The sequence below is a fragment of the Canis lupus genome, chromosome 14 (assembly GCF_011100685.1).
Source record: "Canis lupus familiaris isolate Mischka breed German Shepherd chromosome 14, alternate assembly UU_Cfam_GSD_1.0, whole genome shotgun sequence".
Taxonomy (NCBI): Eukaryota; Metazoa; Chordata; class Mammalia; order Carnivora; family Canidae; genus Canis; species Canis lupus.
In genome coordinates this window covers 13,341,187-13,355,203 of record NC_049235.1, presented here as the reverse complement: position 1 = coordinate 13,355,203, position 14,017 = coordinate 13,341,187, and the positions used below count along the sequence as shown (strand labels likewise).

Sequence of the window (14,017 nt, the reverse complement as noted above, 5' to 3'; positions counted from 1 at the left end):
GGATCAAGGAGCCTGATTTTCCCCTTAAGATTTATCAGGCACATGACACAGTTATATTACAGTACCTGTTAGTGTTGTCAAAGGCAAGACAGATTCAGTATCTATAACATCCGATGCCTGGATAAAGCCATGTGGTGAAGGAACAATAAGTATGGTTTCATCATCAATGGTTGTTTGATCAACTTGTTCTTCTATGGTAGGAGACTCTAGATCCTAAACAGCAATTAAAAAAAAAAAAAGGGAGGGTTCGGACTCCTATTTTAGTTTTTCTTAAGATTCCAAACACATTTAGGTTTAAAAAGACTTAATATTCAAACACTATCCCATTTTATAAAGACAAGAAAATTAAAGCCTAAAAATGGACAAATAGAACTTAAGCAATTCAGTTACAGGTCCCCTGAACATAGAAGAAATAATGCTGCTACACTGGGGTAAGTAAGGTTTCTAAGCTGCATCATGGAGACTTACTACTAAGCACTCTCTTAAAAATGGTTCCATAGGTTCTAGCAATTCTCAATCTATTGGAAGGGTATGTAGGGGGAAAGGTTTTAGTACTAAGGCTAAGCACTGCTATCTCATACTTGTGAGGTCACAGGTAGGGTTTACATTTGCTTTTTTTGTCTACAGAGAGAAGGTAGGTAATGGAGGACACCACCCCTGTCCCCCTAAATCATTTCTAGGCTTTTTCCAAACTGAAGGTTTAAGGCTGAGGGTGAGAACCCAGAGGCCATTCCTTTAATTGCAACTTACCTCAGTAACGTAAGCACGGGCTAAAGGAGAAGATGACTCCTCCTCTTGTTTAAGGTCGCTGTCAGAGATTTCTTCTGTTCTGACCATAACATTATTCATCAGTTCTGTGCTATTTTGGTCACTGAATTTGGATACATGGCCATCATTAAATGATGGCTCTACAGTTATCTTAGGCTGATGAATTTCATCTGGGAAAGTGTCTGCTTCTAGGGCATCTGGAGGCTCAGGAAAATCAGATGAGTGAATATCACTATCTACTGTCAGTTCTGCTTGGGATATGGAAGAAGTGATATCCTCAGTGGCAACAGTCTGAATGATGACTCTCGGTGTGTGACACTGTACTGTGACATTGTCACTTGTGTTCAACAAATGTTCTGGCTATAAAATGTTAAAGAAAATGATCAGTGGCAAAATGAGAAAGTCCCTACCAGACTTGAGTTACAGGTGACAGATACCATTTATAGGTGGTACCTAACAGTCCCCCTCTCCTGCCCCCTCCCCCATCCGTTCACCTCTGGAACTGCAGTGTTCTTAACTGCTGTTTTTCTAGACCCCCCTCCCCTATCATTTCCATTTCATGTATGGAGACCCATGGGATAAGGGTTATACCCCATGAAGATAAACTGATGGTGTAAAATTACATTCCTGAGATAACAGAGGTAGGAAAAATTATTTAAATAAATGGACTCTATTAGTTCTGGCTCCTAGACTTTGTATCAATTAATTGTGGTCCCTAACAGATCTTTAAATACAGTACATAATCCGTTTTCCCCCTAGATTGTTACTGAAGGCACATAAGTTCTATCATAGAATTAAGTGTCACCAGAAGCTTTTTGTTATCAGCTAGTCTTCTCTACAGAAACTAGAAAAAAAAAAAATCAAGGAATTGATGTAACATACAGACAAAGCATGAACAATGATCTGTTCGGGAGAAGCAGGAGCAGCAGCAGTCAGGGTTACTGTGGGACTAGCCGTCAGAGTGAGGGGAAGGCCTTGGCTTGAACTTGTTTGAAGTAGGTAGGTGCCTGGAGTGCCAGTGGGCTGTAAATGGAAAGACTAAAGGAAAAAAAAATTAATATCAACACAGGTGCGCAACAAACTACTGAGTAAGTATGCTTACTTATTAAGTGTAGCTTTATATCCAAAAAGGGGACTCCAACTTTCTAGCCATAAATGTACTTCCCAATTCCAAAGGTGCCGTCACGTAACAAAATAAAGGTATAACATTCTTGACATGTTCTACGTCCTTATTTGTCTTGGAAATTTAACAGAGGCAAGGCCAGACCTTGGATCCTGCTCTTTGATGCTCTCATGTATGTCTATGGTCTGGTCTTAGCTTTTTATTCCAAGGCATCAAGACATGGTTGCATGAGCCACTGGGTCCAGTACAGTAACCTACACACCCAGTCTTCCTTTACTGTCTATCTAGCACAGGCAGAACTGGCAGTCTCCCTGCTTTTTAAAAGTTTCACATTTTCGGAAAGGTACCACAGGAGAGTTTACTTACTTGAACCATTTTTTTTCATAGTATAGTTTTAGGAAATTTTTTTATACTAAGGAGAAATGTACAGATAGGAATTCTTTTTTTTTAATTTTTTTAATTTTTTTTAATTTTTATTTATTTATGATAGTCACAGAGAGAGAAAGAGAGAGAGGCAGAGACATAGGCAGAGGGAGAAGCAGGCTCTATGCACCGGGAGCCCAACGTGGGATTCGATCCCGGGTCTCCAGGATCGCGCCCTGGGCCAAAGGCAGGCGCCAAACCGCTGCGCCACCCAGGGATCCCAAGGAATTCTTTTTCATTCAGAATACTTATTGCTATTTGAAAAGCTGGTTAACTGATAAGTTTATCTCAAAGTGTTTTTACAGAACTACAATAAAACTATACACCAATAAGTCTTTCACAGCCATAAGCTTCTATATGATAATTTGAGTTCAGTTTATGCTACTCCTTGCCCCGTCCCCCCAAGGGAAAGTATTTGCACTTAAAACAAAGGGTGATGTTAAAGTCCTAGAGCCTGTGGTCTTATGTACTGAAGTTACAGCAGCTCTCCTGGTACCAGGCTCAATGAATCCATGTTTCCTTATTGCTAAAAGAGGCCTAATCACTAACTCTCAGGGAAGGGGTTGTGAGCATTACAAATCACAAAAAATGGTGCCTGGCACATAGTAGGACTCAATTTTTTTCCTCCCCATAAAAGTAAAAGCTGATTGTTTACAAACACAGCTTTTAGTAAATTACATGGAGTCAGACAGTAAATACTTGACATATAGATGCATTCTATTAAATGCAGTAATGCTCACGATTTTTTGAAACTGAGGCACTACTATCTTCCTTTACTAATAAATTAGGACAGAAGTCTCTGTGACCCAAATAAGTAAAAACCTGAACACAGACTCTAAATATATGTATACATATTATCTGGCCAGGGGGAGGAGGGGAAGTGGCCAAATAAAGGTTTCTACCTGTGGCAAATGGTTATTACACATCCCTATTTTGGAGACCACAGGATTAGGAAGTGGAAGCTTAGATTAAGTAAAAGTTGCTAGTGGAAGTTCCAAAGTTGTTCTAAAAGAGAACCTTTTGCCATGTTGGACATCCTCATGAGATCTGGCTGTGCAAAGGATAACATCCCTATGGTCTTCACAGCAAATAAACCTTGACATAATTGAAATAAAACCTACTTTAGATTTTCTTCCTGAAAAAATGAACTAATTCTGGGTATTACCTATTTAAGAAAACAGGACAAGCAATGGGACTTAAAAGTTTTTCTATGACACCCAAAACAAACTCCATTCAGATTAGCAATCTTGGTCCCTTTCTCCCCAAAACCTCTTAGCATAGGCAACCATTAAATCTGTTTTTTTTTTTCTATATAGATTTGCCTACTTGAGACATTTCAAATAAATGGGAATCAAACAGTAGATGGTATTTTGTGGCTAGTTTCACTTAGCGTAAGATTTTCAGAGTTCACTCTTGGAATATGTATTAGTACTTTGTTCCTTTTTACTGTTGAATAATTGTATGGCTACAACACATTTTATTAACCCATTTGTCAGTGGACAGACAAGTGGGTTTCTACTTTTTGATTATTAGGAATAGAAACGTTCATATACAAGTTTATGCAAACTTACTTTCATTTCTCTTAGGTATGCCTCGGATTAGAATTGGTGGCTCAGATGTTAACTATACTGTTTAACCTTTTTAGGAACTGCAAGATTTTTTGTAAAGTGGTTACACCTCATAGGACTGGGACTTTTATATTCTATATCCCCAGGGCCAGTACAATAAATTTTTTGATTATATATGTTATTTGTTTATGACTAAATACAAGTCCATAGCATGCACCTTACTCATTAAACCCTGTCACTTTCATATATAAAAAGAGCACATTATTGCTTTAAGCCTATACAAAGAGTGAAGTATAAAAGTGAAAGTCTTATTTATGTTATCTTTTAACCACATGGCCTCAAAAACATGGATATACTTGCACTTAATGCCAATGTTTTTATTTCCTTTGTTCATATGATAACAGCGCTAAAACCAATCCTTTTTCTTATGCATAAAATGACCAATTTCTATTTTGTGAAGTGTTACTCACTGGAAGAATCTCAAATGCCTGTAGTGTTCCACTGTTTAGTGTTATTGTTTCCGAGTCAACGGTAGCAGCAGGGGACTCTGATGAAGCTGTGGTAGGAACAATGATAATAATAAAATACAGTCTCAAACTGAATAATTTGCCTGGAAACCTGAAGTCATTTAAATTTCTTAGAAGAACTCTAATGGATTTACCTGGGATGGCATAGATCAGGGGTTGGCAAACTATGGCTTACATCCAAATCCAACCCACAACCAGTTTTTGTAAATAAGGTATTATAAGAACACAACCATACCCATTTATTTTCCACAGTTGCTTTTGCACTGTAAGGGCAGAGTTGACTAGCTGCTATAGATACAATATGTGCTAACCCCTGGTATAGATCACAAAATATTTCTAATATTAGGAAGTAAGAAGAATACACTAAGGCTAACTTACAAGTCAACAGGAACTTGGTAAAAAAAATAAAATAAAATAAATCCTGGGCATTCTGGTCAGCAGTACAGATGACTGAAATGGTAGTAGTCCCTGAACATGAGGCTTCAGTTCTACCAGTATTACTCTTGAGCAATATAAGCCTGAGAAAACAGCTTGCTTTGAACCTACTAATGTTCAGAGACTTTATCTGTCCTGTTTACTTCATGTAGTTGTTGGGAGGAACCACAAACATGAAATGTAAGAACACATTTGGGAGACTGAACGGTGCTTTAAAGATCACAAAGTATCATCTCTTTATAGGTGTGTCAGTTGAGGCTTTAGTGTTGGTTACACCTGACCAACATTATAAGGAACTAAGACTAGACAAAATGCGATCTCCTGGTGCTTTCATTTGCACCTGTATATGAATCCATGTGAAAAGTGATTTGGAATTAACTTTTAATGTGCAGTGTTTATGATAATTCTAAGTTGGAAAAGAAATGAGACACCTTTCGAAAGACATATACTTGATTCATGTTAGTATTTCTCTATTTGATGACTCCTAAGGTCATACTTAGAATAATTTAAAGTGATTCCAGATAAATAACCTTTGTCATGGTTAAGCAAACTATGGGCAGGGACAAATGTGGCTCAGGACTAAGAATGGTTTTTACACTTTTAAAAGATTGATTAAAAACTAGAAAACTCCACAAAGACCTATGGGCTGCAAAGTCTAACATGTTTGTTTATTATTCTGGCTCTAAAGCTTGCTAGTCCCTGACTCCTAACAACATAAAGGAAGAAACAAACATGAAATTTTAGCCTGAATGTAAAGAATAACTGATACAATGTAAAACTCTTACTAACATTTCTTTTTTTTTTTTTTTCTTACTAACATTTCTTGCTGGAAGAAATAAAATCATTCTACATCTTAAAAAAAGGCTATCCTAAGGTACCAATTCTAAAATGTCTGCATTCCCACAAAGTATAGTAACCCAACAGCCAGGGAAAGTTCTAACAATCTCTGTGCACAATCTATAACCAACAGTAGCTCTCACATTTATGGCGGATCAGTAATTTCACGTTCTTTTGCAGTTCTTCAGGCTATAAAGTTAAATAAGCAAGGGCTAAAGAAATTCTTCATGTTTTATTTGATTGGTAGAAAGCTAAAGCAAAAAACCAAACTTAAAGTAGAACTTTAAAGACAGGCATGATTACTTTTAAAGGTCTCCAAGGAAACTTTGACAGTCACTGGATATGTGGATAGTGTGTCACCACCACCACCAGAGAGCAGTGATTCTCAAAATGGTGTCATAGTGGTCACTTGAAAATCCGGAGGGTGTTTTTATTTGCCATAATGAGGAAGTACTGCTGGCATTTTGTGGGTGAGGCAGGGGACAGTGACCATCCTGCAATGTGTAGGACAGCCCACAATGAATTGTCTCACTCAAAATGCCAATAATCCCCTGAGAATAACACACAGCAATTGATATGCTCTTGGCAATCATCTTTCCATAGGCATAGTGTTTAAGTAGACAAAAGAAATGATAAAGTGAAGAATCGTATGGTTCTGAGAATTTTATTTTCATTCCTTTTCTGTTATGGAAAAAAAAAGTAGAAATATCAACTTGGCTTAGATCTTAGGAAATAAACTTCCCCTCCCTTTTGGGTTCTCATAATCTCATTAAACACAAAAATATCAGAGGCTAAGGAAAAAAAGGATAAACAGGATACTTTCCACAGGAAACTGGTTCTTTACTTCCTGAAGAAAATCTCATTCAAACCCATTTCTTCTACACACAACCTCAAATTCACCCCCAATTTGAGTGTCTGGTGAATTACTACAAAATGATGTGCCACCTTATGAACTCTTATTTCTTTGTTCAACTGATTGTATTTTAGGTAGCAGTCTATTAATCATTAATTCTTTGTAACATCTAAAAGTAAGATTTAAAATGGTTTATGATGACTCTTTTGTGCAAATATTAATTGAGCTAACAAATATAAAATGCCTTAGACTGCCTTTGTTAACTTCCACAAATTTCTGTCAACATTCTAGAAGAATGAAAGGTATTAGAGTCGTTACCAAATCATACAGGTCCAACAGCCAGGAGTCTTAAATGAACACTTACAGACATGGGTGATCTGGACTGGAATCTGCAAGGCTGTCATGGGGCTTGGAGAGATGGCTGTATTGTCTTCCAAGCGGGCGACTCTGATCTGAACATGCTGTACACTGGAATTGGAATTACTGTTTGGAACTCCAGATCCTGATTTATTCTCCAAAAGCGTTGGGTTGTTTTTTTGATTCTCATGTAACTGTTTAAGACCTTTTATTAAGACTGAAGGGAGATGGGTAGACAAAAAGAACATTGATTCTCCGACAGACCACCATCTAAGCAGCAAGGCAGGTGGGGGTAAGGAGGGAAAGTATTTGGAATAAATAATTGTACACTGCATGTGAGATCTCAGCAAAATAACAATAGAAATATTTGAAAGCTATAACCTATCTGGATATTTTTAGAAACATTATCACATAACAAAAAATTTTTTAAATAACATAATGTTTTCTTGCCATCTAAGATGCATTTAAAAAGTAGCCATTGTGAGGAACATGAAAATAAGACCTTCACTATGTCCTAGGCCTTCAGGATAAAATTTGGGAAGAATATTGTTAATGCAAAATAGCTTATTTCTCTTTTTAAGTGAACAGTGTACTTCCCCCTCCACTTACACAAAGTATTCAAAGAGAATGGACTATTTTAGCTACTGCAAAGGCATCATCAGTTGGCTGTGAGTTTAACTCACAACTCCAGAGTAGCAGCTCATCTTTTCCAAACAGTAATTATGCAACCACCTTGACTTCTTGTACAGGAAAGTCAAATCTAGACTTGCCCCCCTCCACTAGTCATGATTAACTACCAATCCTCTCAGGTGATAACTGCAACCTGGGTGGGTTCATGTGACATTGGTATTCATTCACTCTTCTGGTTTTAATATTCAATTTACAACTGTATTTTTTTTTCAATCTTATTTTCATTAAGCCAGAGTTCTTCAGCGTTTAATTTTCCTTTGGAAAAAAGAAGTTGGAGCATTCTACTAAGGGGAATGAATTTGACTGCCTTAATTAAAGGGATTGTACAACTTAGTTTCATGCCTAGTACAAAGCAGGCAATGAAGGGTTAAGCATGCTGTGCCTCACTTTTAAGCAAACCCAACTTAAGATCTCTAGATTTACATAATAAATTACAAATTTATAGTTTTTGTACTATAAAACTACCAAAGAATCTCTCTAAATAACAAACCCAGTAAAGATATGTGACATTATTCAACACATAAAAGTTGATTTAAACCTAAAGTTTCAGAAATAGAGCTTTGTACATAATATGTAAAATCGTTTTCTTCTTCACAGTTTATAGGAGGAGAAGAATGTGTGCAAATGTGTATACTTTCGTCTTAGGTGCTTTGAATATTACCCATCACCCCCAGCTCTTCTCAAGGGTAGACAAAACAGTTACCCAAAGAAAGAGAGTGAAGATCTACTAAGATTCCTATCTCTATAGCTGAGGCAAAGGGCTTTGAACCTTTAAGCAATTCCTGAGGAGTAAATATGGTAAGACAAGGGTAGGACTTTAAGAAGCAAATAATACATTACCAGGGAATGAAACATCCTTATGATTTGCAATTTGTCTTTTGATGGTCCACCATTTACTGCGAAGCCACTGTGGTGAGCGGACACTGCTCCATCCCTCTGCTAACAGATCCCAGTTTATGTCATTTTCATCAGCTACATCAAGCTCTGCTATCCTACAGGTTACAAAACAAACGTCTGTTAGATGTTAATTTATTTCTCTGGAAGAACCCTCCTCTGATGACATGTGACAGCCCTGGCAACAGAGGGGATGGTAGCCTATGTCATGGGCACGCTGCTGCTAGTTGCATGGGAGAGGATTCTAGGAGTGCAGAACTGCTCCCAGAGCTAATAGCGAGGACATAGCACTAGCAAGAGCCTTTTGTTAATGGTACAAGCAACGGGCCAAACCGTAAATGGCCAGAAGCAGATGAAGCTCTGTCAAGGAAAGGGAGTAGCTAAAGGTTAGAACGGGGTAAGAACAGGGTTAAGTGTGTGTATAGTGTTCTGCAATGTTTTATAGTGTGTTACAGCAAGTTATTGCCTAAATCTGAGCTTTTCCATTTCTATAATCAACAAAAATGTTTAGAAGTGAGCTCCTTTGCAGATGACTAGTTGAAAAAGTATACTAAAAACAAAACCTGAGCAGCCCAGGTGGCTCAGCGGTTTAGCGTCGCCTTCAGCCCAGGGCTTGATCCTGGAGACCCAGGACTGAGTCCCATGTCAGGCTCTCTGCATGGTGCCTGCTTCTCCCTCTGCCTGTGTCTCTCTGTCTTTCTCTCGCTCTCTCTCTCTCGGTCTCTCATGAATAAATAAAATCTTTTAAAAAATAAAAATAAAAACAAAAAATAAAAACAAAACCCAAAATAAAATTAAAAAGACAAAAATATTCCAGGAGCAACCAAAACAAAAAACAGCAACGTAATAGTACAACTAAATCTGGGGTATTAATGATCTATTTGTTTTCCAGCTTCAACTGTCATGATTTTGATTTTCAGGAGGGAGTAGCTTTTACTACTTCAGTGCCTCATACATTTTCTTGCTGCTTTTTTTGCCCATTTGAGTCTCTGAGTCTTAATGGTTAAACCGACTAACTTAAAAAAATAGGCTTAGGATTATGATCTTAAAGCTATTTCGGGATATGTACAAAATGGAAGTTTCTGATTGGGTCCAATGTGAAGGTGTGTGGGTCACTGTACACTGGGCCCCCTCCTTGGCAATCTTAGCATGACAGCCCAAGATTGAAGGGCATGGAGACTGAAGAGCCCTCTTCCCTGCAACTTGGCCCCCTAGGTTAGCATGGAGGCACATTGGTGGGACAGTGGCAGGCTGTAGTACCACTGTGCCATACCTGTTCTGTGGATATACAGAGGACTTCAGTCTCCACACCTTCAATCTGGTACTTTGCACGAGTACTAAATCCACTAAAAAGGAACAAACACAAAACAAAAAAAGAACAACTCAATATGAAATGCATAGGATCTAAAAGATCCTCTGTGGATCCTTTCCCTATGGAAAGGATGCTTCTCAGACATTAGGCATCTAGGGAAACCAAAAGGGGAAATAACCTGTAGCCATGAAGCAGTTTTTGTTCATTAAAATATTTAGGACACAAACCTGAGGATGAGATTGATTTCATCTTCCTTGGTCCATTCAGTACCTCCACTCTGTTTCCAGTTCAGGTAGTTGAGCCATTTAGAACGACACTGTTTTTCTGAACGGGTACCCACTCGTTCTGCCACAGCTGCCCATGACACGCCCTGTGTCACTATGTCACCAGGTTCAGTGCTTGTCAATTCATGAACCACTTCTGCAAGTCTCTTTTCCTCGTCTTCCGTCCACTTCCCTGAAAGAAGGAAGTCATCTAGACTACTACTGCTACCTTCTTTGGTTTTTGTTTGTTTTTTTTACAAATCAGATACAGCCCTGTATTTCCAAGGACTTATGGGAAGTACACAGAAGCACCAAAAGTATTTCTGAATGACTGTGGGGTGGTAAATTGCACATATCTACTAAGACAGTTGCATTTGAGTAGCCCAGTAAGGTTCTTGGTACAAAAGAAAATACAGAATCCTAAAAGAAAACACTGACTCTGGAGAGAAAAACTACCCAGTACATACCTAGGAAGAATTATGTGCTGTCAGGTTGTACTAATCCTAAGTGGGAAGAGCTTCAGGGATGGCTTGACGGGACACAGAAACTCATAATCACAATTTTTCCTGTCTTGCCCAAGATTCCCTGCTCTGCAGAAGTGGGGTAAGCTCAATAGAGATCCTTCATTACAGGAATGAATGATGAGAGGCAAGTGGAATGACTCCCATGGGCTTCTACCCACTTTAGTAAATATGAAAACCAGGTTTATACCATCTCCTTTCCCCATTATCCCAACTCCAAGATACTGTGATCAAACAGAAGTCTGAGACTGGTGTTCACACATGATTTTATTCCAGGTTTTCCTGAAGCCATAAACCAGTCATGACACCAAATGATCCTCTTGTTTTTTCCTTAAGGAACTCGAGCAGAGAAACAGGAAAGACCAAACTTTTTTTTAACTCCTTCTACTTGTTTCCATTTTGTGACTAGCAGCTAAAAGCATCTAGAAAATTTCAGAAGAGCTGTGTGCTTACATCAGGGATTCATTTATTGAACAAATATTTACTGAATGTCCATTATGTGCTAGGCATATTTACTGAATGTCCATTATGTGCTAGGCACAGTTGTGGATACCAATTTTCAAGACAAAGTCCTGCTCTCCTATTTTAGCAGGGCAATAAAAGGGGTTCTGTATTCACAGTGCCTAATATAAAACTCTGGGGTCCCATCCTAAATCTAGAGCTCCTATTCCTGCTTCATTGATTAAGCTGTCATGAATCATGGAATGACAGAATTGGTGGAATTTATGTTTTCAATGTCTTGCAGGTCATAGTGCTGGTGAAATGGTTAAGAGGGAAATACTCCCGGTTCCACGTTAGCAGGGTAGGGAAGAGAAAAAAGAAAATACATACCCTGGAAGCGTAAGCTTACCTTGAGAACTATTTTTCTTATTCAAAGACTGAGCACAGATTGTGGCTCCTTTAGAGAATTTTAGGGCTAAAAGGAAACTATGAGATCACCTCTTCTAACCTCTTTATTTGAGAGGAAATTGAGGCTCAGAAAGGTTATGTGAAAGTTAGTGTCAGAGCCTCAATACTGTTGCTGGTCACAAAGGTTAGGCTTAATAGTATCATTAGTATGTTTATATATATTAAACATTAAATAGGTATTTGTGGTCTGGACTAGAGACTAAAACACTAATGACTTTGTTGTACGGAAAACATACTTACTTGTTTGAACTAAGCAAAACAGCCACAGCATTGGAAGATAACTTACGTTGGGATCTGCCTGAACTCAAGTTTTTTATAAACATGAGTTGATAAGCTGTTGTTAACAGAAGCTCAACAGTTAGATGGGCTTAAATTAAAACTACTTCCTGGATATAAGCCTTAGTAGTAAGTGCTCTCCCCACTGGCGCAATTTTGAATTGCTACAAAATGGAAATGGGCTACACCTGAAACCTCTGAAACTGAGGAGCTGTGTCCCTGTGAACAATGTTACTTTACACAAATGCAAAAAAATGAATGATTACTTGGGTCTATAAAGTGTGAAGAAAAAGGAAGACTAGAAAATAAAATGTGAACTTGAGTGAATGATAAATGTCTTTCCAGAACAGAAGAGAAAGCAGTTAAGTGCAGGGGCGGGAGGCTCCAGTGAGACAGGAGCAGCCCCCAGCAGCACTCACAGTACCTGTGTTGCAAGTATCCTTCATCAGTCGGCACCGATCTTTGACGGAAGACGCGCTTCTTCCTAGCGCCGCCCCTATTGTTGCCCAGTCATTGCCATGCTTTATCCGGAGCCTAAAACAAGAGTCTGCCAATCAGCATTGGGTTCAACTGTTTTCTCCCTTTTAATTTCATCATTTATTCTTCATTCTTCTTCTTCCCATTTGACTGGTTTGGAAGTTGTGGGCAGCAATACTTTGAGAGCCAAAGTTTGAAAGTGTGGCCTTTTGGGGGGTCCACAGTTGTCTGTGGGTGAAAAAAAAACAGGCAGCAATTGCCTTTTTCCTGGGTCAGAGAAGAAATAAGTAACTTGGATATGTGTTCAAAAAAGACCAAATTTCCCCTCAGGTTACTGACATAATTTCCCAGGCAATCCCCAGATTGTACCCTTTTGAGTACTCCTAACAAGCTCTTCTCAGACAACTGAAAAAGTTTCCCAAGCTGCTACCATCATAAAGAGGATCAACTTTCAATTTTTTTCCACGACCCATACAATCCATTAACTCATACTTTATGGCCCCACTCAACAAAGCAAAATTTTTTCCTGTGAAATAGTCTTTTTAAGGTAGAGTCCACCCAGACATTAAGTGAAACATTTGCCAAGTCGCAGTTCTAAAACTAAGATGTAGAACCCTGGTTTTGATCTTGGTATGTAAGTTCCTGAGATTTAGTCTTCAGGCTACCAGGAATGGCCATCTAATCTGTTCTGTTCTGTAACTCTTATTAGTGGTTTGAGGACACATTTGGCAACTCACAATAGTAGAAGACTAAATTTATGGGCATGGCTACTCTGTGCAGGTATGGATCTGAATAGTTCTTTTTATGGTCAATCATGCTTAATAAAATCTCTTGACATTTTCAAAGTAAAAGTTTAAAAAACGAAGATACTAAAAAAGTTAAAACCCAACTATCAGAATTCATGGAAAGAAAAAAATTTTAAACTTACTCCTTGAGCTTTTCAATTTCTTCAGGTGTGTATCTAGAAATTTAAAGACATTTTTAAAAAGATCAATTAAAACAAAGAATACTAAAAAACTTTAATAAAAATCAGAATTTCACTTAGGAAGCCAAATACTAAGTCACTTAGCATTATTGATAATATTTTTAAAATAACCAATTCCAAAGTAAATTACTGAAAATTAAAACTGATGCTTTTATTTTCTCTTTTTAAAAAACAAACATTTAGCTATAATAAAAGTGAGCAATGTACATTTTTCTCTAGGAAAATTCAACATTTAAAGCATATTTGCTTCTATTCTTAGTCTTCCTTTATTTCAAAACTGGTTTCAGATCCTCTAATATCATAGCTATTCTTAAAGACTTATGAATGACACTTATGTAAACCAGAGCTAAAATGCAAATTTATGGTCAATTCTCACAAGGCACCAAAAAATTTAAAAATTCTCTTCATTTCCCCTACCCATGCATGGACATCTGCCATATTCTTGCTCCAATATAAAGGCTCTTTTTCTTTAGTTGACAAGTACTCAATACAGTCAATGCAATGTTCTTTTTAGAAAGCATGATCTTATAAACTACACTATGACTACCTAAAATTCCCAAAGAGAAATTAAAACTATGTCAGGAACACTACAGAATCATTGCATTGAAAAAGATGATGCCTTCCCATCAATGTTACCTATAACAGAAATCCACGCATTATATTCAGAAATTTAGTTATTTTTCACTCTGGTTTTATTTAAAAAAAAAAAGTCACTAACCTAGGAAATGCTATAGTATAAATACATGCTTTAACCAAAAAATGAATAGGAACAATATTACTAATGAATTTAGAGGGTTTT

The 14,017-nt window shown here is 37.7% G+C and overlaps 1 protein-coding gene across 10 annotated transcripts in view; it reads right to left on the bottom strand.

The window, feature by feature from the left end:
* Positions 1-14,017, bottom strand: part of DMTF1 (cyclin D binding myb like transcription factor 1) — a 44,112-nt gene that overhangs the window by 1,445 nt on the left and 28,650 nt on the right. For all 10 annotated transcript variants that reach the window (XM_038556673.1, XM_038556679.1, XM_038556672.1 and 7 more), the window contains 9 exons: positions 13,162-13,194; positions 12,181-12,290; positions 10,015-10,243; positions 8,422-8,573; positions 6,899-7,108; positions 4,353-4,438; positions 1,651-1,806; positions 751-1,128; positions 66-213 (listed from right to left, as the gene is read on the bottom strand). In XM_038556673.1, the coding sequence (XP_038412601.1) occupies positions 66-213; positions 751-1,128; positions 1,651-1,806; positions 4,353-4,438; positions 6,899-7,108; positions 8,422-8,573; positions 10,015-10,243; positions 12,181-12,290; positions 13,162-13,194 (1,502 nt within the window). The remainder of the gene's footprint in view (positions 1-65; positions 214-750; positions 1,129-1,650; positions 1,807-4,352; positions 4,439-6,898; positions 7,109-8,421; positions 8,574-10,014; positions 10,244-12,180; positions 12,291-13,161; positions 13,195-14,017) is intronic.